A 24213-nucleotide genomic window follows, 5' to 3' on the forward strand; every position below is an offset into this window, starting at 1 on the left:
AGACTGTATAAATTTCTCAGATGTTTGTCAACAATTAACTTATGTTGCATTCTAGAACATTCGAAAACATTGTCTAATATACGTATTCCAGAATCAAATAATATTTGTGTTTAAATTATTTGTGATGCTTCTTTCCTTTACAGAAGTTAAATTCATCTAGTTCATCTGAAGGCAGCACAGTTGATATTGGACTTCCTGCAGAAGAACAACCAGAAGTTGAACCTGAAGAAGCCCAGGAGCCAGAGGCCTGCTTCACAGAAGGTATCTAGGAGAAAAACAGTAGTAATAATTATTCATAGAATTGCAGAACTATTTTCTATGTAAGTTAAGTATTAAGATTTATGAATCATATTTCCTTCTTGTTAGTGTTTAAGCTCTAAGTACTTTTACTCCTTAATATAGTACATGGAAACTGATACCACAATTATACTATGTATTGGATAAACAGTTAAGAAAACATCTTATTGGAAATGTATCTCAATTTTTAAAATAAGAAAAAATATTATATTAAAAGTTTTGGTTTAGTATGTTAGTGTACTTTCAGAGTTTAGTAACAGATAGTAAACACACTTTAAAAATATTCTTCATAGATCTCTAAGTGCTTTATAAAGTATACATTACTACAATAGCTGTTTAATGATAAATAAAAAACTCCACTGAGATGGTTTTGTGAAAAATGCTAAATGAATCTTCAGTAAATTGGCAAAAGGAGAAGGAAGAGCCTTGTGTGCCACCTGGAAAAAGAACAGTCTAACCTGGTGGACTCCTTCATCTTTCATTCTTCCTTCTATTGGCCCACAATTCACTAAAACCCTAATCTGGTCATAAATGTTTTTCCAATGGCATTTCTTTGGGAGAACCCTAATGGATGTGTGCATGTGAAGGAGGTGGAGAAAGAAATATTTTTTAAAACAGTAATATAAGGATACAAATGCCATTTTTGCTATCTGTAAACAAAAGTTAGATTTAGGCATTGGAGAATAATTGCTATTGTCAGGTTGGATTACTCCTGGACATGATATCACATCATTCTTTAGAAATTTACATTGAACTTGTAAGAGGCAGTACTGTAACAGTCGAGTATTTGTCATGGAAAATACCATTATTTATTACTAGTATTTTTCTACATAAAATTCAGCAGCTAAATAATAAAAGTGTAAAATAATTAGGGGCACAAGTGAGAGAAATTAGCTGGTACTGAAAAGCTCAGAACTCAGACAAGAGACTTAGAATTTTTCATGCAATGAATGCAAATTGTCTGAATTGAGTATCCTGAACAAAAGAAGGTACAGTTTAATATCATTAGCCCATATCTTACTGCATCAGCCTACCTGACATTTGGATGAATTTGTATATTTCAACTCTTATTTTGTATTCTGTAATTTGGCTTTGTGTTTGATGGACTTTTATCTTTTTTTGTGCACTGTATTGAGCACTTCTTGATAAATGAGAAATGCATTCTTCTCACTTGTTTATTTAACTGAAAATTCCAATTGTCTCACTGATTTTTTTTCTTTGAAGAAAAAGAAGGTTATCTAGGTGAAAATATGTTGCTTTTTACTAAAGAGCACAGTAAAGAGAGCATTGTATCATCAACAGAATGCATAACCAAAATTAATGCAACTCAAAAAAAATCTCTCCTTTATTTCCCCTCTCATTTCATACTATGTTCTAAAGGCTGTGTAAGAAGGTTCAAATGCTGTCAAGTAAGTATAGAAGAAGGAAGAGGAAAGCAGTGGTGGAACCTTAGAAAAACCTGCTTCAGGATTGTTGAACACAACTGGTTTGAGACTTTCATTGTCTTTATGATTCTCCTCAGTAGTGGAGCTCTGGTAAGTAAAACATGGATGGAATGTTTTCATGTTGTCAGAAAACTCCCTAAAATTGTCTCTTCTAACACTGCTTTAACTTAACACAATTCCATGCCTTCAAATGGTAGGACTAAATTTTATTCAGGTCTTGAGAAAAACAGCAAAAACAGTCTCTTCTCAACAACATGTAGCAAAAGGAACAGACATCAGTGATTAGAGAGAGCTTACCTCCATTGCTGGAAGTGGCAGTGATATGCCTCAGGCAGAGAGAAACCACATGTGAAGAAAAGAACATGTAAACTTTCTTATTTGAGTGTGCTCCCTCCTTCCTCTGCTGTTTAGTGCTGTAGCTCAGGGAAAAGGACTGTCACTGTTGAGTGTTTGGAACTATAATGGCACAAACAGTTCAAAACACCTTGCAAGGGCCAGGGCTGGCTTATCTAGTCCTATAAATGCTGTGTGCTTGAGCAGTAAAAAAAGATAAGACTGTGTGGGGTTTTTTGATTCCTTTCTAAGAATAAGAGTTGATTATTTAGACTTACAATTCAGCTTCTCCTGACTCATACTTACTGAAGGGACATCTGCAAAAAGCATGAACTTGCTCTAACAATCATGCAAGGGCAGAATAAAGGGAAGCCAACCATAAGAAAAATCTGTAATAATAAATTAAATAAACCCTAACAATAATATGTCTTTTAAAAAATACAAATAATGACAAAGAATAAAGAAATTATAGATGAATTTTTAAATTAAAGTGAGCCTGTATAAATACACTGAGGTGATGTTTCTTAGGCAAACTATTTGCTGTAAGATAATGCACAGCATATCTAACATCTACCATCACAGATTTAATTACCCTTTGGCAAATTACTTAACTTCCTACATAATAAACAAAATTGCGTTTCAAAATTGTATTAGAAGCTCATTAGACCACTGCCAACACTTTAAAATACTGTTAATACTGTTACCAGTTTATGATAATATCTATCACTAGTTTCAGCTACATCTCTAATAATTATTCTGCTTTTGTTTGGAATAATATTGACACAACCATCAGAAAAACAACTTTTATGCAATACCATGTGACACCTTCCCTGCCATATAAAATCCTCCAAGTAAGAAAAAAAGATCAAGTTTACACCATTGAATTTTGGTCCATAAAACTGAGTGGAGAAAATCTTCAGTGACAAGAAATTTACATGAGAAAATTAGTGGAAGGAGATCTGAAAAAGGTGAATTTCTATAACTGTATTTAGAGGAAGTTTGAGAAAAGATCCCACAATGTTAGTACCTTGTGCTTGTGAGCCTAAGGTGAGTCATGCAAAGAACCTTCATTTTGTGCAAACGTTTCAAAGAACACGGATTAGCCCAAGCCTCTGGGGATGTGAGACTCTGCTCTCCCTTTAAAGTCCTTTGTGGCAGTGAAGAGGCCTCTCTGTACCCACCAGCTCTGCATCCCATATTCACCCCAAGGCCATGCTCCAGACAAGTGTCACTGTCACCAGGGGCAGGAAATGCAGCAGGCAGGGCAGGGTAGGGAGCAGACACATTTCCCTGCCTCTGGCATCCCCCACCCGCACAAAGGAAATCTCAAGTGCTGACTTCCCCGTTCTAGTGAGTACAGGAGTGCCAGGTTCCACAGTGCCTGATGCAAGCAACCAGAATTACACAGACCTTAGCTTGATGGCTCATATACAAACACCAATTATTTGAACTGACAGATGTCAAGTGGTTCAAAAGCAGGCTGAGTAAAAATGAATGTTAATATAAAAAAATATCCAAATCTTTGCAAGCTAGCAGATCATTCCAGTTCTTTCAGCTTGATAAAATCAGTCAGTCTTCGTAAGAAATAATAGCAGAATTGAAATTTGAAAGCAATTAAAGGGAAAAAAAATTATGAAAAGCAGGAGCTATTTGTTTTTTCAATTGCCTAAAAATGAGAACACAAAAAGTGTAAATAACATTGCAAGGAGCTCAGAAATGTTATGTATTTAATAAAATGTGAATAATAAAGAAGGTAATTGATTTAAGAGAGATAATTTTTTTAAGAAAGGAAGAACTTACTTTAAGATTTATAACTTAAAATCTTCAGGAAGCCAGAGGACTTAAAAAACAAAAGGTAACTTGTATTGTCATTGTCCTCCAAATTTTACAGCTAAGGCCCTGGATTTTGTAGTTGGTTCTACCTACATACAAGCCAAATGATCTCATAGAATTCAGTTCAGGCACAACACTTGGCAGAATCAATTCTATTTGTCAATATGCAATATGATCTGAGAAGAATAATTCACTATCAGCAATAAATAAATAAATGCATTTTAAAAAATCTCTGACCAGTGTAGTGGTTGCTGTGTAATATCTGCTTCTTCCTTCTGAGAGCTGGAAAATATATTTCCATAGGGAAAAAACAGATATATTCTGAGTTACCAGAAAAAGAAGCATTAGTTAGAAATGACATATCCTTGCCATTTCTTGAATATTATTGCCATTTTTTGTTGCCTTTTTGGTTTGTTGTGCTACAACCTGAAGCACGTGCAGTAACAAAAAATAACATCCTTGAATGTTTATACTCACAGGCTTTTGAAGACATATATATTGAACAACGTAAAACTATCAAGACCATGCTGGAATATGCTGACAAAGTCTTCACTTACATCTTCATTCTGGAAATGCTGCTGAAGTGGGTGGCCTATGGCTACCAAACATATTTTACTAATGCCTGGTGCTGGCTGGACTTCCTGATTGTCGATGTACGTAGTGCATTTCCTAGCGATACTTTTCTATTTATTTAGTAATTTTTAAACTTTCTCTGCAGCCATAATATCTATTAATGCCAACTAGTTTACTTTTCAATTTGAAAAGTAAGATAGCTGGAAAAATTCCATGTTTCTCTGTGTTTCACATCATGCTTGCAGCACTGCCTTGCTGTGTTAAGAGAGACTGGAATCCTCTTGCTGAACAGAAGGACCTTGCATGGAGCCCCCGGGCAGCTGGGGGCTTTGTCCCAACACTGCTGTTGAAAGAGGTCATCCTGCCTTGGAGTATCAGAACAATTAATTTTCTTCAGTTTGGTTTTTTTTTAGTTTTTTTTTTTTTTTTAAATGAGTGTTTACAACATTTTTGATTTGTGTACATTGTAGTTTAAATATATTGAGGATTCAACTCCACATATACAGCTACAGATAGTCATGTTTCATACAAAGAAAGTACCCTCTCTCAGAAAACACTGCTTTTTAGTAATGAAATTCTCAAAATGGGTGCCTAAGTGATGCCTCCAACAAAAAAGCTTGAACAAACATGCAAACAGAAGCAGCTGTTCATTTTTTAAACTAATTTTCTCTAATATTCGACCTTATTTAAATCATACTATCCAAAACAGCCGCCTTGTGAATGTGAAAATGTTAATACATCATGTGAAGGTATAGTACATATTAAAGTGTCTGAATTTGTTCATGATAAATGCTGGACTTACTCATGTGGGTATTTTCTTTAGTTTTCCTTTAGATTAAGGCGACTTGAAAGTTTTCAGTAATACAATGAATGTGCTGGAAAAAAGAAATTGAGATTTCAAAAGAACCAAGTTTTGTGGTTGCTAGAGCTGCTGAAAAGTTCAGAAAAGCTATTAACTTCTAAAAGCTAAAAAATGTACATATAATACTTGTTTTTAAATATGAGCACAGTTCTAGAATTCTCTTTACCTGATACATTGTTCTTTATAATGAAAGAATATATGAGAACATTATGCTGGTTTTGGCCCAATAAATAGTTAAGAAATTAGAACAGCATAATGAGGGAACATTTAGGGGAAATGGGAAACAAACAGAAAGTAATATTTTGGACAGGAGCCATAGCAAATATGGAGAATGTGGTATTTTGCACTGAGGTCATGTAGGGACATGGAATATTTAAAGGCCTGTCAAATTCTTCCACCAATGGAACTGTCCTTCTAAGGTCGTAGAAACAGCATATTCCAGGTTAATTTCAGCTTGTAAAGCTCGTAATTTCAGCAGTCAGGCAAAAGGATTTGTCAGTATAACTGCCTATAACAAAAATAGTCCTTTTTACCAATTTTCGGAGGAGCAATGTTGTTCTGTGATCCATGTGTAGTTCAACATAAACTCCAGCCACTTCCTTTTCAGTTGCAAGCAATCAAATGGCATTATCAACCACAATTACTGCTCCCAACAGTATTGTAAAACAAAGAAAAAATAAGACCAATACCTAAATTGGTAAAAAGGAGAGATTAATATAATTCAGGTTTTGTGATTTTAAATGTCTTCAGATCAGTAGCAAAGGATGAAGTTCAGAAGGATTAATGTTTCCAGATTTTAGTTATGATATTTTTGTTTGTTTATCTATTCACCTTTCATATTGCTTTTTCTTCTTCTTCTTCTTTTTTAACTTGAAAGACTCCCTATTCCTGAAGAAAGTGATCCAAAATTAGACTCTTCTAACGAAGTGTATGTCTCACATCTATGGTATGTAAAGTAGTGATAATAATAATAATAATTTTTACTTTCCTGTTTTCATATAGGTCTCTTTGGTTAGCTTAACAGCAAATGCATTGGGTTACTCTGAACTTGGTGCCATTAAGTCCCTTAGGACACTAAGAGCTTTGAGACCTCTAAGAGCTTTGTCACGATTTGAAGGCATGAGGGTAAGAACACGTGAAAGTGTCCGAAACTATGCATGCATCTAAAGAATACATGCATGCACAACAAGGAATGACAAGTCCATGCAGAGAGGCTGCACTATCTTTTATCGCATATCTTTTACTAACAGATAAGCAAAAAGCTTCATCCATTCACCTAAATCCATATGCAGTTATCACATAGAACTTATATTCATTAAGGTTACTTTACTTTCTAGCCAATCTCAGGAGTTTTTCATATGAGTCTTTGAAATTGCCAACTATGAACTCTTTTAGTAGAGTGCTAATAATAAATAAAATATAACACAATTGTATTGATTTATTTACTGATAGATATATCAAAATATTTGTACAGGAATCATTAGCATTAGTTTAAAAAGATATTTTCTCCTAGAAATTGAACTTCTTCATTTTTCATTATATTCTATAAACTCCCTTTAATCTAACCCCATTGAATTTCATCAGATGATACTACAGATACATTCATATCTACTAGTGGTTTAAATCTATTTCTGAGTTTGGCTGACATAAAAAGCAAATCAAGTAATTTGATTCCTCTATGAAGTTATTCTTTTTGTCAGGTAAATGCTTCTTTTATTTCAACCAATCGCTATTCAATATTCAATACAATGTATATAAAGTTATTTCTTGTTACTCTGAGTAATTTAGAGGCCCTGCTTATTATTCATCTCACTCAAGAAGGCATTTTGACTTATTTTTTCATTTGTTTATACCTTCTGTTCCTTAAAGCCACTGAATACAAACTAACTCTATATGCATGTCAATGAAATATGCTTTAACAGAATGCTTTTTCCTGCGTCATGGAAACATAAGAGAAAACAATGCAAAATCTTTAGAAAAAAATCTAAGATTAATGAAGTCAAACTGAGGCTTCATATTCTTTTCCTGAAATTGTATTCAGCAGATTGTCTATCTTCACTTCAGAATGCAGCAGAAAATACATTGCTAAGCAATGATTACTGAATTAATAAACTTCAGCTTCATGCAGCAAATTGACTTTTAACAGTTTTCTCCTTATATGAAACTCATGAAGTGATATTCAGCAGGGTAAGAGCTGGTCAAGTACCACAGAATATGCAACTATTTGATTTAGCCATTTTCTCTTTGTCTTTCTTTGTACATACTGTTCATGAACATTCAGATAAATGTATGTGGTTTTGTGCAGAGAAATGTTGGGAAACTGCTGTCAGCTTTATGTTTTTAATGATGTTCTGGTCAGCTGCAGGAGGACTGGGAGACCAGTACAGATAATATGCAGGGAGGAAAAAAAATGCAGCTATTAAAATGACATTGGAAGAAAAGACCATTTCTAAAAAGATGGTAAAATTGATTGCCAAATGTTTTATTCATTTTTCTGTATCTTTACATGATTGCCTTAGTAAATTTTCCACTTACAAGATTTAGGATATTCATGCATAAAGAAGCTGTTATTAAGGTACCTGTTATTTGAATTCTATTTACTGCTTTCCCCTACTGCTTGCTGAATAACTATGAAACTCTGCCAGGAGCCCGATCATATGATAGAATTTCAGCTACACAACATGAATAATTCATGAGCAATTTACTGGTTAGGAATCACAGAGAAGCTTGGAGAAGCGAACAGACTTCAGCTCTGTCCTCCAATATTAATGACAGTCAATGAAGTGCCTGATTCCAGTCACTCAGCAGATTTGACTGGCCAAATATATAGAGGCCTTATAGTAATTACTTGCACTTCTGAAATAGTGATTTTTTTTCCAAAGCACTTGGCAAGCATTCCAAACAGCTCACTGACAGTTGTTGGCATTACTTTATGAATGACTCACGAACAGTAAAAAGATTCAAATGATAAATAATTGACCAGCTCCTAAGACTATAGTCAAATTGAAGTCTTCTCAGAAACCAAGTTAATTTCATAAGAGTTCATAAAAAGAGATTCTTTTTCTGTCTGCAGAAAGTAAAGATAAAGCAGCCCTCTTGGATTTCTTATGTTACTCATACCTACATTGAGCTGTGATAAAACAGAGTTTTTATTCAGCATGTATTTAAATTTTAATGTTTACCCATGTTCAAAACTGCAAATTTTGCACTGGAAATGTAAAATATCTGAAGTATTCCACAAGAGGCTGTGGATATAAGAAACTCTGCATCATTTTGTGAAACAATTTGCCAAGTACTCAACTAATTTAATTCAATCAAAGTTTCTCTTAAATAAGTTTTTCATTCTGATGAATTGGAGAAGTGCAGCATTTTATACAGTCAGTATATACTAATGATTATTCTATTATGCCTAAATATGAAACACACTTCAGATTTTAAGTTACATTCTTAGAAGTCTTCAGCTATACTCTTTAGTTGCAATTAATTTTATAATTATGCTATTTCATAATTCTCTTTCTAAAGTGAGTATAAGACAACATGAATCACTTGCAGCAAAATAGGGTACAGGCAGTCCATAGCTTGTGCTTGCCTTAAGCACAGAAGTGAATTTTGCCATATTAAAGGCATTTTGAATATCTGCTGAATTTTGTACAGAATACTAAATAGTATAGTATAGTATAGTACACTGAATTTTGAGAAATTTTTATACTTTCTATATTGAATCTCAAAACCAACTCCACCCAGATGCTGGAAGGCAAAGTAAAGGATTGCTTTAATTTAATTTAAATTTCTGTCTTAGGGTTTATATTCTCATCTCAATTAGTGTATGTACTAAGCAGAAGTAGCTGCAAACTGAGATTTGAATATACCCATTGCTTTTTGTTTAGCTTTTTAGTACTTGCAGTATAATGCTTTTGCGCTAGTTCTGAATCGGTATGCTACTTGAAAATGTAGAATATGGAGTACATTTGCTTTGCTGAGTTAGAGAATTAAGTGACAATAAAGCATGCATTTGTGTCTAACTTCACAAAATAAAGCATGTCATGCCGTGCTTGATTTATTAGAGAAATAGTAGAAGGCAGCAAACAATCTGAAATCCACTTGCACTTTCAGTTTTGCATGCCTTATGCATATTTCTGGCTGATGGCTTTAAACATTTACTGTATTTCAAATTTCCAGTCCAATTTCATAACTTTTAAAATCTAAATTAGAGTATTTGATATCTTAAATCTCCTCTAAAATTCAATGGCTATTCCTTAGATTCCTTTACCAGGAAAGTGGCAATGAGGCATTTTCAAGAGTACTCAAAACTTCATTAGTATGAAAGAAACATTTCTCATATAATTGAGTTATAAAACATAGCATCAAGTGTCTGTCATTACAGATTCATAACTAATAACAGGCTATATATTTCTATTTCATATAGGATACTTTTCAGCTTGGATGGGGTGGACCACTGGTTCCTCCCCTTACCTCTCTTGTGGGTACAGTATTTCCCCCTTTTCTACCCTTCATGAGTACAGTCTGACTAATCACTACATTGTAAACTAAGGGTTAGGAGGAGAAACAACCTCATCTGCAAATCCCAGTACAAGTAGATTCTATATATTCATCCTCCACTGCTTCTCAATTGCTTTAAATCTTTGGAAATAACTCTTTGACATTTCAGTGTTAAAGAAAAAACAAGAAAATGAGCAAATGGGTATTTTTTTCAGCTATTTCAAGATTTTTAGCTATTTTTTAACTGAGATAAAAATGGCTTTCTTTACAATTTTGAATCTGGCTTTTATATTGTTTTGGAATATCTATGCTTTACTCTGTTACCCAATTTATACCAAATATACTCAAAATAACCTAAAGAAATATTTTAATATTATTCTTAATACATTAAATACACTCCAAAATATTGTGATCTGAATAGTCACAAACTACAGATATTTCTATAGTTGCAATTTAAGTTTTTTGTGTAATTTAAAACACCCTATATGTTACAATAAGTAAATCACTCTAACTGTATACACAATATATAACATATAAAACCCCTTGGAATCTGAATTCAGTCTTCTTTGGCCTTTCTTGGAAACTAGTTTTCATAATTTTTTTATAAAATGCCAGTAAGAGTATTATCTTTCTTGGGGTTTATAATGTCCTGCAGGAGACATGTCAGTGATATAAAAATTTTGCATTCACTAGAATCGTTAGCAAAATCCACTTGTTAGAACTACCAGCCTTGCAAGCACAACCTGCAGGAGGGTGTCACTAATGCAGGGGTTTTTAGAGCTGCGCTGCAAATGATGCATCAGTAGCAACCATGTTCAGTGTAAGTTCAGCATCTCCTCCCACACTTAAGAATTATGTATTCACTCTCAAGGAAGTGAGTGAATAATTTCTGCAAATTTCTCTTAAAAATAGAGGAATATACTTTTTTGATCTAAACATCGTGCACTTGGAAGGACTTTTTCAGGACTGATCTTATTCATTAATTTTGAGTTTTGAGAAGAGGCTATTAGATGTTTTGTGTCTCCTGAAAGGCAATTTAAACATTTACAAACTTTAAAATCTGTCTATATAGATGTTCACCAATCATACAGGAAACATCTTAGTATTTTTTAGACTGTAATTCTACAATAAGAAGAGAACTTTTGAAGAGTTACTTTATGTAATTGAAAATTATACCATTTTTTCCAGTTTTGTAGTTGTTGCATCTTACAGAAAACCCTTACTGTTAAGATCAAAATTTTTTAAAAAATTGAATGGAATACATAATATAGTTTGCATTTTAATTGAAAATATTGCAGAGCATGTAAAAGTTGATAACATTTCATTAATGGAACAAGGAGGGTAAGAAGTTGGGGTTTTTTTACTACATCTAGTGAAATACAAAGATACTATTCCCACATCAAGTAACTTCTCTGTTTTCATGCTCATGTCTCTTTACAATATTTACCAAGACTTCTCAAACTAATGGAGTAATTTATTGCTTGGCAGATAATTATTTTATTTTATAAAACATTATATAAAATTATGTCTTTTTTTCTATATTGTCTTCAAAAGTACTTTTTGCATACTTGGTTTCTGGTGAGAAACAGAATCAGGCTGCTCCAGAACGTCGTCTTCTGTTAAATCCAACAGTGTAGTTTGCTTTTAAGAGACTGTTATGTGAATAACAAATGCTAGCGATGCTACTTTAAACAAGTTAAATTTTTTTATTGAAGCTAGAACAGAACTTCAGAATCACCTAGTTGAACCTCTCTGCTAACAATTGTGGCATTCCAAGATATAAACTCACCACCCAATAGTGTGAAATTTCTCCAGCACCAAGTGTTATAAAAATAGTGGTGCATTGTTTGAGAAAGTATTTTCCTTTCCTTGAAGACAAAATTCACTATGAGAAGCGTTCTCCAGTCAGATGCACTTGTACAGTAACAGTTACAGAAAAGTGGAAATTACAGCAATTGTATTGTTTAGGGAGTGATTTTCTTATCCCCTGAGGCCTTTTATCTCTTACTTCAGCTTTATTTCCTCATTATTGTTCAGACTAAGATTTACTTGTAACTCCTTATCAGCTCTCTTTGATCCTTTCCACCTGCCTGACTTTGCACACTCTCAGTTAAGTACAACTTTTTTTACAGTCATTGCTTTAAATGGTACTTTTCTAATAATCTTCACTGTATATTCCCAATACAGTCTTCCTTTTACTCAAAAAATTGAAGACACTGTCATAAATAATTTTTTTCAATTGGTTCACACAACATGCTTCTCATGCCTAACACTGACAAAATGCATTCATTGTTTCCTTAGGAAACAACATTTTTTACTTTTTAAAAATTGATTTAAAAAATAGTATAGTCCCTCAATAATTTGTATCCCCCAGGGCCTCCACAATAATTTACTTCTCCAAATTTTTGGTTTGCTAATTTTTAGTGATCATGACTTAAAGATAAGCATTAGTTTATATGCGAAAATAAGGAAGTTTTTATATTTTCAAATTTCTTAAACTTTTCTAAACATTTTTCAAAATATTACTTAATTCTGACCTTACAAAATCCTAGGTCATGTCATTAAAAATAAAATATATGAACACACATGGAATTAGGGCAAACTGTGTAGCAAAAGTAGAAACTAGTTATTTTACTCTATGCCTATTAATGGCAAAATCCATTGATTGCCTGTAATTTGGGTTGGAAGATGAGAGACAGGTAAGAGACAGAGCCAGACTTTTCTCAGATGTGCAAAAATGGCAACAGGACAACAGCTTTAAGTTGGATTAAGGGAAATTCTTACTTAACAGAAGCAGTTTTATGGAGTGTTAGGGTTTAAATTTTTTCATCTGGGGGGTGGAGGCATTTGATTTTTATTTAGGTGGGGCTTTTTGTTTGGGGTTGGGATTTTTTGGGTTGGTATTTTTGTTTTGGTTTTTGGTTTATTTTGTTGTCAGGTAAATACTGGAACAATAGCATGTAGTTAGTGGAATATAGATCATACATTCCTATCAACATGGTGCATGGTGTACCATTCTGATTTTCATTTGTGGGACAAACTTATGAAAATTAGTTTCTTGCAAAAATCCATTGAGACAAAATTGGAGTAATTAATTGAAAACGAGAAAGTTTTAATTACTTAGATTATTCTACATTTTTAGGTTCCTAAAATCTAAAATTTCTCCTTGTTCCTCCGTAACAAGTGCTTGGATCATGTCAAGCAGGTTGCAGTTTCTCTCACAGGTACACCCAATTTTCATTTACTGTTGCCTCTACAGCCAGCTCATAGCTGATCGCCAAGCACATGCAGCATGCTTCTTCCCAGGGTACCACTCCAAGCTATTCAATAACAGAATTTCTAGTTTTGAGGTAAAAGAATTATTGCAATTTCTCTCTCAATTCCCTCTCTCTCTTTCTTCCTTTCCTGTTCATCCTCATCTGCTAGACTGCAGTATCACAGATGTTTATCACTTGATAGAAACATTGATAAAATGGGATAAATTTTCATTATCTGTGAATAAGATTTCCATCTCCAACAGTGCTGTGGAAAAGTACGTATACTTTATCCTTTCACTATAAAGAACTTTAATCCTTTGAGAGCCATAGTGTGAATCCACAGGTAACCAGGGCAACCAGCAGAACACAGCTCAAAGAGTAAATTTATTTCATTACCTTGCCAGCAATGCTGGGAGGCAGAGACACATGGGACACAAGGTCCCTTAGGGTTACCTCATCCTGTGGGGACAGCTGGGCCCACAGCCTGCCCCAGTATATGAAAGGGCTTTGTGCATGCACAGCTTATCACAAGGCTGGGCTCTTTTGAGCTCTCTTGTCTCCCAGAGGAGGCTCAGGCATGTCTGTGAGAGTGTATTGTGTCTACACAGGAATTTGCTTCTCAAAACAGGCAGAGGATAAACAACACTAGGCATAATAAATGGAGTTTTCCCGCACTGACATGCTTAGCATTCCCAGCTGCAAGTTCACTTTGACAGAAACTATTCCCTCCTCACCAAATCTTCCAGTTAACCCTTTCCCTCCCAACAGCCATCTTCAATCCAAACCCACGTATGCACTCAGATGAGACAGGGTGTCTTATGTGGGAATATTTTTCCTGTACTGCATTGCCAGTTATCTTCCTTCATGGGCACCTCCAAACGTCACACTAAACAACCATGACAGAAATCCTGGAAACTCTGCTGAGGGTCACTCTTAATCCTCAGCACTGGGCCATGTTTTTATTCTGTCTGCTGCCCCTCAGGTCCACTACCTCCATTCCTTTTGTGACAAACATCTTCAACTGACTCAGCTGCTCCTAAATTAAGCCCCATAAGCATTTCCTCCAATCATACTGACCTTCTGTTGTGTTATGATTTGTAGAAGAGGCTCCTCTAATTTCAGAAAAAAGCAGTTTCCATCATCAATTTTACAGTACTAGGGAGAGCAGAAAGCCATTATTACAGCATCAGAGAGTTAATCTTTTTGATTAAGGGGTGGGGTTTCTTCATGGTCTGCCTCAGATGCTCTTTTGATCCCCTGCCTGGGATAGTTATTGTATGTTAACATACAGTTACTATGTCCTTTCTTCCCTTGCCTCAGCTCTTCCACAGTTTGAGAGAATACACTTGTCTGTTACTTGATACCCACTTGGTGAAGTCATTGTGGTTTCAGAGTCTTCTTGACTTCCTTGTGTGTTGTCCTCCAGGTCCTTCACTGTGAGCATGTGGTAGATGCAGATCCCGTTGTCACCTGTGCCTACATCTGTGTCCACTCATGGTGTACCTCCTGCCATTCCAGCAGTCTTACCTGTGTGCTGTACCAAGAATCCAAACCACTGCTCACTTCTCCATCTCTCACTGCAAATGTTCTCTCGGGCAGCTCTTTGGAAACTTTTCCTATTTAAGCATAAAATTACAAGTGGAGGCAAATAAATTACTTCTTAATTTTGAGTAGAAAAATGTTCCACACACATTTCTGTCATCTCCCTTTCCATCCCAAAGATGGTAACTTCCTCCTCGTTTGCACCAGGAAGAGAGTTAGGAACTTTTTCACAGAATTTGCAAAAGTCATGGGAAAAGTGGATATGGACTACTAAAGATTTTTCCTTGTTTGTTTACAGATTTCAGGAGGCTCTGATATATCCATTACTCAGCTCCAATGTAGGAATTCCTGGAAAGTCTGTGGCAGCTGAGGTGTCAGGATCCATGGAAAATACTTTCCCCTGGCAACTAGAATACATGTATATCTCACTCTGTGTTCAGCTATGTCTCCCACAGCAGGGGTCAATCTAGTAAAGCTTCCTTATATTCTGTTCATACAGCAGGGATAAGCTGGTGTTTTGTGCAATCCTCATTCTACATATATATGACCAGTTCTGACAGCAAAACTGATTTTTTTTGTCCAGTTTTTACTGTTTTCTTTGGAGAGTTTTTCAAAAGAAGATACAAACAGCAGCCATGAAAAATACTTGGATTACTAAAGATAGGACATAAAATTAGTATTGCAGTAATTCTCTTAGATATTAATCTGATACTGGAAGATGTAAATTCAAACTTGAAAAATTGTATATATGTATATGAGATACTGCTTTATTCTAGAGGAGACATGATTTCCCACAATGATTTTTTTCTCCCTGGATGAATGTTGACTGAAATGTAAAATAGTCTAGAGCTCCTTTGTCTTTTTAGGAATAGGATGTTGCTTCTCACTTGTTCTTATTGCTGTTCCACCTACCTGAAGCTATAGGAAGGTGGACAAGCAGAATGAACTTGGGCTTTTGCAGCTTTTCTCACTGGAGTCAGCCTGACCAGCAACATCCCAGCCTTGAGGAAATGCATAGGTAATTTACGAAACCAAAGAAATAGCTATGCAAACATCTTTTTCCAATTCACTGGCATTATATTCTGCATCAAGAAATAACAGAAAATAGGCCTGAGAGAACAGTCCCTTTTAACAGAAAAAAAACATTTTGAATCATGTATATTTGATCTAGATTTAAAGACCAAACAAAAAATAAAAGCTGTAGTTGCCAACATTCTTTTAACCTTCTACAGACTCTTTCCAACAAGATGAGAATGGCAATTTTTATTTGCTAAATTAACTCGTTAAGAAATGCTAATTGACCCCTTATCAGCATTCAGGTTACTTTTCAATTGGTTCTCCCTTTCTTCTGTCCATTTGCTGTAACTTATGTGTGTTGTCTGTGTATGTATGAGTGAAATCTTGGATATATATTAAGTTAATGTCCTGGTTATCCTGAAGATACCTCAGTTAATTCCCAAAGCAAATATTAAAAAAAAAAAGTAAAACAGAAAAACACTGCTAAGGCAATTACCTCCAACTGTATGTGTTGAAGAAATCAAAGACCTCTTGCTAAGGAGAACTTTACAGTCAGCCAAGCATCTGACCAATGTGTAGCAATACAGTTTTACATTATAAATATGGTAGCAGTAAGGCTCAACACTGTTGAGGAAGAAAAATCAAACAGAAAAAAATGCAAACACAAAACAACTTCTAAAAGTTTTAATTTTCTTTTCTTCTTTTCTTAAAAAACCTTCCAGGGGGACTGGATAGCTCAAGGGGTTGGTAATAGGATACAGAGCCTTTCATCTCTAGGTCACCAGTTCGCATCCAGGCCAGGTCAGTAGTGACCAAAAATTATTACCATTTGATGGGTTTTCAGTGACCTGTATGAATTAAGTTGTTGGAAGCATTGTTGGAACAGTTGCTGGAAGCTGTTCTCTTTTTATCCAAGAAGATGTGGCTGATCTTTCCATAGTCTCAGTGGTGAGACTGCATTACCTGTTCATCTAAAGATTATCAAGTGCAAGATGCACTGAGGCATTTTGCAGAAATCCTTTTTTCTACAACTATTATCAATTCATAATTGTTGTAACAGTTATTGTTGCTGTTATTATTCTGCTGCCTGTTCTGGATCTGTGCTGTGGTTCAATGGATGTCAGGGTTGTGTTTAAAGGTAACTGCTACAGGCACTCAATTTTTGCAAAACCATTCTTTGTGTGAGCAGAGGTAACCTTAATTCATTTGAGTTGCAGAACTAAATCCCCATCTTTCTTTCTTGACATCTTTATTTTCAGGTTTTTCATCAAGACTAAACAGAGGAATTCAATCAGTGTAACACATCTGGAACATTTTTATGAGTAGGGGAAAAAAAGACAAACACTAGCTGGCTTGGAATTTCAAAGCAGCAATAGAATAGTGCAGTGTCATATATCAGGTCAGACTTGGAACAAATTTCAGAATTTCTAATTCCATTTCTAATTTTTATGTTGTTCTCAATTCCATGCAGCTAAATAGTAACAGATTTATTAGTGGGATCTTTTCATCACCAAAAATACAAGCAATATAAAAAAAATAAGAAAGTGTTACATTTGAAAAATAAAATGGTGGTTTTATAGAAGAAAAGGATTATTCTGCTACAGAAAGATCCCATTTCTGCTGTCTGGCAATGGAGGAGAACATTCTAATTGAAAAGAAAATATGCCCTGAAAACAACATTTCTACCCAAGATCTCTAAACAGGTCCTGATTGCTGGCCATATAATTTGGGAGGAAAAGGGGAGGAGGGTGCTGAGTGACGAATAACACAACCACAGTATTCCTCTTACAAAGGCCTTCTAGAGGCTGTGAAATACAGGTAGTAAGACTGAGCAGTTCTGAGCTTGCTCACAGCTATGTTGGTGGTGGGGAGAATGCATCGATATTGCAGGGAACAGAGATGGACTAAGACAACTTAATGTACTCCAATATCCATGCCAATCCTCTCCTGCCTTGCTGCAGAACTTAGATTACTGAAAGTCAGAACCCTACTTCATATTTTACATTCCTACCAGGTCCCAAAAGTTTACAGAAGAAAAAAGAAAAAAGTGTAAACTTTTAAATAAAATATAACTTGTAAATGAGAAGCTGGAATTGGATACTTAAGGAAAAATAATTGCTCATCACAAAAGTTTTGATAGGTCTGACAGACACATGTGATTAATTTCTGTATATATCAGAAAAATGCACCTTTTTACTACAAAAGATATATTGACATCTTGCCTGCAAATATCTGAGAAGGTAACCCCCCCAAAAGTAATTCAAAATGCAAAATCAGAAGCCCTAATTATATCCTTTTTTAGATAAATGAAGGGTATTGCTAACTTAATTCATGAAACAACAAGACTGGAGCTTGAAATAAATTATGTTGATTCAAGTAGACACATATTGCAAACCTGTCTTGCTTTCGTATACAAAGAAATTAATCTTTGTTATAATCTTGCATGGAACAATAAGGCAATAAAGTGATGTCTTTAATTCGCGCATAATTCTTTTATGTAGAGCTTAGTTTCTAGATTCATGGCATTTGTATTTCCAGCTTAAATTTCAAAACTATGTTGATCAAATCTACAAGTCACCATTTTGCTTTAAACATTTTTAAGCTATAATTTTATTCATTTTTAGAACTTTATTACGTCTACATTTTTCATTTAGCACTTTTTTTTATGTAGAACAAGTCAGTGTCAGGCATCATCTTACTACTGCCAAATGTTCTCTTTTATTTTTCTATTAATTATTTTCATTATCTCATTTATTTTCTTTTCATTACATGTACTAATGTTAATAATTTAAAGGAATGGTGCAATGCTACAGTTATTAATATGCTGCTTTAAATTTTATAGTATTAGTTTCTGAATAAGCATTTATTAAGGAATGGTGAAACAGTATACAAAAATGTATTGCTGTAAATATGCTTATACTCTTTTCTCTTTCCCCCTGTATTTGTGTACTAGGTGGTTGTGAATGCCCTTTTAGGAGCAATTCCATCCATCATGAACGTGCTTCTCGTTTGTCTTATATTCTGGCTAATTTTCAGCATCATGGGAGTAAATCTGTTTGCTGGGAAGTTCTACTACTGTGTTAACACCACAACTGATGAAAGGTTTGAAGTCGACCAAATCAACAATTTTAGTCAGTGCGAGGAACTCATAAAAAACAATCAAAGTGCCCGATGGAAAAACGTGAAAGTAAACTTTGATAATGTAGGATTTGGGTATCTTTCTTTACTTCAAGTAGTAAGTGATCACTCTTTATCTACCTTTTCCTGTTTATAAGCAGTAGTGAAAAGCAATTCTAGCAACAAAGAGACAAAACATTTACCTGATGATTTTTATCTGTGACTTAGTAGTTCTGCTACATGGGTAATTGATTACTTTTTTCATCATAAGCAGCAAATAGAGTCTACTATGATGAATAAAGAATCCTCAGGACATCTAATGAAATAACTTCCTATTTATGACTCCCTTAGTCCTTTAACCGCTTCTAACTTTTAAAGTTTCTAGAATTACCTGGAACGATATTCAGGTATCTAAACATTTTAAGTTTTCCCGTTGCTGGGGAAAAAAAATCTCCATAGGTGTGATTAAGTCACAAAGAATTCCAGGTAACAAATCTCATCTCAGGTTTGTGGCTGCCACCAGGGCAGATCTAATCTAAAAAGCAATTCCTCATTCAGAAGAAAAATAATGAAAGAAAAATAGCACTTGATACTATAACCTATGAAATATTTTCATGATACTTCTGTGCAAAAGGACCTCATAGTTTATTTAGCAAAATCTGAGGGAAGAAGAAAGAAAATATATGCAGACAGGTACTAGAAGATTATGCCTTCAATATAAAAAATTTGAAGGCACAACACTATCTGTGTATTGTGAAGCAGCTACCAATCTCACCCAGCTTTAATCAAGAAAATGCTGGACTTTTACCTATGTTGTGTACCTTCAGCAATTTCTATGCTTTTTTTTTTTTTTGAGGTTACTATCTAAATCTGCAGTATCTTATGTTTAATTTTTGTTGTTTTTAAATAAGTTTCCAGATTTTATGTTGTTTATACAAAATTTCAGTGAGACAAATCATTAAAATGAAGCAGTGGTATGGACATTGTCCTGCACAAGGTCTAAAACAGTAGTTCTGAGCAATGGGAACTGCCTCTCCCAGATAATACAGCATCTTACCTGTGAGACTGATAAGTCTGTCCATTTAAATTTCATTATGATTCCTCACTTTACTGTCACATCAGGAAAGAGTGGAGAGGGACCAATAGTATTAAAGAAAAAAAATACTGAACTGAATACAATTTGATTTTGATAACTAAAGACTTTAAGTACTTACTTTCTTTGCCTTCTTTATGAATTCTACTCACCCAGGGAGTCAGAATGCTTCATTACAGGCGTTGAGGGGAAACAAGACATCAACAGAACTCTTTCCAAGTAGCTTGCAACTCTCCTTCTAGTAGTAACCTATTCTGCTCTGGGACACAAGTCATTATTCCAGGTTTCAGTGTCCTGGCTATGCACAGATTATTTCATCTTCTATTTATTGAAAAGACACAAATATTTCCTTACATGAAGGCTTAGATTCTTAAATTATTGGATTTTTTGGGAGGCAAATGAGGAGAAATTTGCCAATCATTCCCACAATTCCAAAGGAAAAATTCATCTAGACCTACCACAGAGAGACCTAGCTCTCATGGAGGACAAGCATGTTAGTTTGTGCAGTATCTACAATGTAGAGATCTTGCAAGAGCATGAGACCCTCACATAATGATGGAGGATTTTTTGTGTGAGTAGAATGTCCATGACAACAGCACTTAATTTTTCTGTATTGCTAAAATGCTTGTAAAGTCATCAAAAACTTTTTGTGTGACGTAGCAGAAAAAACAGGGGCATTTCTGTCACTGAACAAAACATCATCCCTGCATCTTTCAGGGTTTGGTAAGTAAGCCAGTAGGAGTGATTTTGCAGTTATGGAATCATAAGATCCCTAAGACTGAGAAATCAGCTTGACTTTCACTTAATGTATTGAAGTGTAAAGAACCTATGTTTTTTCACCTTCAAGAAAACAAGGCCACAATTCATGACTGTTTTAGATTCTTGCATTGCTTTCTCAATCAAAAAAGATTGATAAAGTGATTTTCTATTTGCTATATAAAGTACTTTGGATCGAACTCCAGAACAGACCTCCAAAGCCATCATGTCAAAACAAACATGTGGCTTGAATAGGTATATCACAGCCCTAGATATTCCTGTCCTTCCTAAACAGCTTGCAGCAATAGAAGGAAGACTAAATGCTGAAATATGACGCAGTTAGAGGTACACATTACTTTGTCAGAAACAAAGATAAAGCTATTGAACGTTTAGCAGTTGGCCTAAAATTATATACTGAGTCTGAAAAATCTGATTATAAAACCATGGTTGCAAGTGGATATGCTTTCTGTTTGCCTAAAGTGAGCATTAATGGCCTTCTACTGAATTCATTTGGTTCTGCACCTCAACAACCTCAGGCACAGACTTTTAGTAGTGCTGGACCTGAGAAAATAACCCCAGGGAGGTCAATGTCATTTTTCTAAAACAATTTCTGTGAAAAGTATCAGTGCATGAATAACTGATACAAGGCCAGGAGGCTAGAAAATAAATATAGAAAGCTTCCTCTTTTTCTTCATTATTTCTATTCTCCATTCTGCCCTCTGGCTCATGCCCTTTGAGTCATCCAAAGAATGCTGTAAATCCCTCCAGCTTTTCTGGCTTACAAGAACCATGACCTTACTATCTGTATCACAAATTGGAGTGAATACTAATGGAACTTAGAACCATTTTTAGGACAAAAAATCAAAATGCAAACAAGCCAAAAGAACTTCAAGCCAAGGCACTGAGGGTCTTATTATTCTGGGAAAGACAAAAATGAAAAACTGTGAAACTTTTTTTTTAATGTCTCTTGCTGTACATGGGTCTGTTCATCACAGAAACCTTTTTTTAAAGAGTGATATGGAAAAGAAACATATCTATTTCACACGGAAACACTCAAAAGCAGAGGGATAATTTCAGAAAGAAGTATTCTGGGCTCAAAAAATGCAAATGAGTGATAGTGACTTTAAGCAAAAGGAACTCTCTAACAAGCTCTTTCTTGAGTTTACTCAGCAGTGCTGGTGAATGACTTTCTTGAATGAGGAAAAGAACATTACCTAATTTTTCATTGACATTTCCTGTTTTTTGTTTTTTTTTTTTTTTTTTTTTCTTTCATGGAAAGAAAATCTTTGTGTGGAAAATCTTTAGTATTATAGCAATGTTATAATTCTTTCTGCCCAAAAATGCAGCCTAACAATACATGTCATTGATAAAACCAAGTTTTATGGACTTTGTTGATCAAACTGTTTTCCAGAATTCTTACATAGTTTGAAGTTGGAGTAGAATTATTCATGCCATCAGTCATATAAGTACACAGTTCTTATGTAAGATTATTTTTCTTCTATAATATAGCATAGGTCCTATTGTTTTATGTAGATCTTCAAGATTCTTTTTTTTCATTTCTTGGTCTGAACTTGCTTGAGTATTTCTCTGTCCCTAAAGAGAAGCATCAAAGCAGAGACAGATCTGCTGGAGAAATTATCTTCACAATTGTCATGCACCACTGAGTGAAGAGGAAGAGGTTGGTGTACACAAAATGATGTGGCATCTGCCCTGATAATTTTATGGCCTTATGCCTTTTTATTTGAACGTAGTATTTGGATTCCTCGGTAAGTAAATCTCCCAGAGGCCTGCTTTTATCCTGGTCACCAGGATAAAATGTGGCAAACTAGCCACAAAGCACAATGTTATACTCTACTGCTACTAATATCAGTAAGCCAACACATCTCTTGAAGTGTATGGTAAAAAAAAATCAGAAGCTGAATTCTAAGACCTAAACTTTAGGGTACTTTCAAAGTTCCAACAGGTTAGTATTTTAAAAGCAAGATGCTATTGTATCTCCAAATGGGAACGTGAATCTTCATGGTGATTTTTTCTGGTAAAGAAATTGAGTGGTAAAACTCCAGCATGACTTACAACTTCATAAGAAATTATTTATCAGAGGGAAAAAAAATCTATGATTTTTTACCCATAGTAAAGGAGATGGAGGATTTTTGTTTTGTTGTTTTTAATAACTACATTTGAATCTGCATTTGAATGTGTGTAATTGAAATCTCCTTGGCAGAAAAAAAAAAGCCTTTGGAACAGATGCTGACTTCAGTTATACTGCTGTAATCTTTGAAATCAATTAATTACTCCTGATTTAGTGTCACTGAGAATATACAATATATTTTATATGGGAATGTGCAAAATGGAAACTAATAATTTGATCTCTCGGTCATTTTCTGTGTCATTTTCTTTCAGGATACAAAAATACACAAATGATACTTTATTTCTCTTAAAGAGAAGACACTGCAGATAAATATAAGCAGGTCTATGCATCTGCAGTAGAAAAATGCTTTCACTGAATGGGATATCTTGACTCTCTTAATTTCTTCAAAATGTTTAATATCTTAGAGTTTTATGAACCTCATTTTGGAAATCATAAGATAGCAGTATCTTATATTTCTATTTTTCCACCCCACCCTCTTTTCAAGTTTCCTTTTTAACAACAGCAACAAAAACAATAATAATAATATAGCTCAGTTCAGCTGAGCTCTATTCTGCTCTATTTCCTATCACTTGTTAAAGGGTACTGTTTGTTTACAGTGCAGTACTTTAGTGGTGATGGTGAAGCTCAATGTTTTAAAATTAGTCTATCTTTTTTCATTGACTCTGTTTAGTCTAGGCTACAGTAATACATTTGCAAAAAAATGAAAAATTATTCTGTTTTGCCTGGAGAATGATATGCAAAGATCATCATGAGTCTGAATCTGAGGCAACAGCACACATTTTGCACAAGTTCCACTCCATCATTCACATCAGCTTTCTGAAGTAAAAGTCTGCCCATTATTTTCACATGGTCTTTCAGACTGAAGTGCTCATTTCAAATCATGATATTCCAAAAAATAGAAATACTGTACCAAGACAGAAGCAGAAGTAGCACTGTAAGACATGATGTAATCATCTTGCCCTATTTAGACCTTGTTAGATGGAATACTGAGTCCTGTTTTGGTTGCCATTGCAAAAGATTAACTAGTGCAACAGAGCTCAGAGCAAAATAAGGAGAGTGATCAGAGTTCTGGAAAACAGGAGTTGCATGGGAAGATTGAAGGAACAGTGATCACTACCTAAAAGAGAAGGACAGCCACAATCAATTTGCAAAAAGTAAGAGATGCTGCATGAAGGTGATTCCTGGAGCTCTCCAGATATGTAATGGCTATGACAAGTGAGTCTTAAATGGCAACAGAAGGATGTAAGCATTAGGAAATAATAAAAGGAAGTGCCAGAATACATGCTTTTTATAAGGCTGTGGTGTATTCACCATTAAAAGCCTTAGAGAACAAGTTAAGCATGTATTCGTAATTGCATAATTAGACCTTAACTACCTCCTAATCCCTTGCAGTCCAGGTATTCCGCAAGGACTTTAAATTCTTCTGCTGACTGCTACTT

General features: G+C 34.7%; 1 protein-coding gene across 7 annotated transcripts in view; it reads left to right on the forward strand.

Annotated features, from left to right (window-relative positions):
• LOC102061201 (sodium channel protein type 1 subunit alpha) overlaps nucleotides 1-24213 on the forward strand; it is an 89323-nt gene that overhangs the window by 57320 nt on the left and 7790 nt on the right. For 5 of the 7 annotated variants that reach the window (XM_074548552.1, XM_074548555.1, XM_074548553.1 and 2 more), the window contains 5 exons: nucleotides 144-261; nucleotides 1678-1832; nucleotides 4388-4561; nucleotides 6346-6468; nucleotides 18613-18894. In XM_074548552.1, the coding sequence (XP_074404653.1) occupies nucleotides 144-261; nucleotides 1678-1832; nucleotides 4388-4561; nucleotides 6346-6468; nucleotides 18613-18894 (852 nt within the window). The remainder of the gene's footprint in view (nucleotides 1-143; nucleotides 262-1677; nucleotides 1833-4387; nucleotides 4562-6345; nucleotides 6469-18612; nucleotides 18895-24213) is intronic. The other 2 variants (XM_074548557.1, XM_074548558.1) reach the window with 1 other exon arrangement.

The sequence above is a fragment of the Zonotrichia albicollis genome, chromosome 10 (genome assembly GCF_047830755.1).
Source record: "Zonotrichia albicollis isolate bZonAlb1 chromosome 10, bZonAlb1.hap1, whole genome shotgun sequence".
NCBI lineage: Eukaryota > Metazoa > Chordata > Aves > Passeriformes > Passerellidae > Zonotrichia > Zonotrichia albicollis.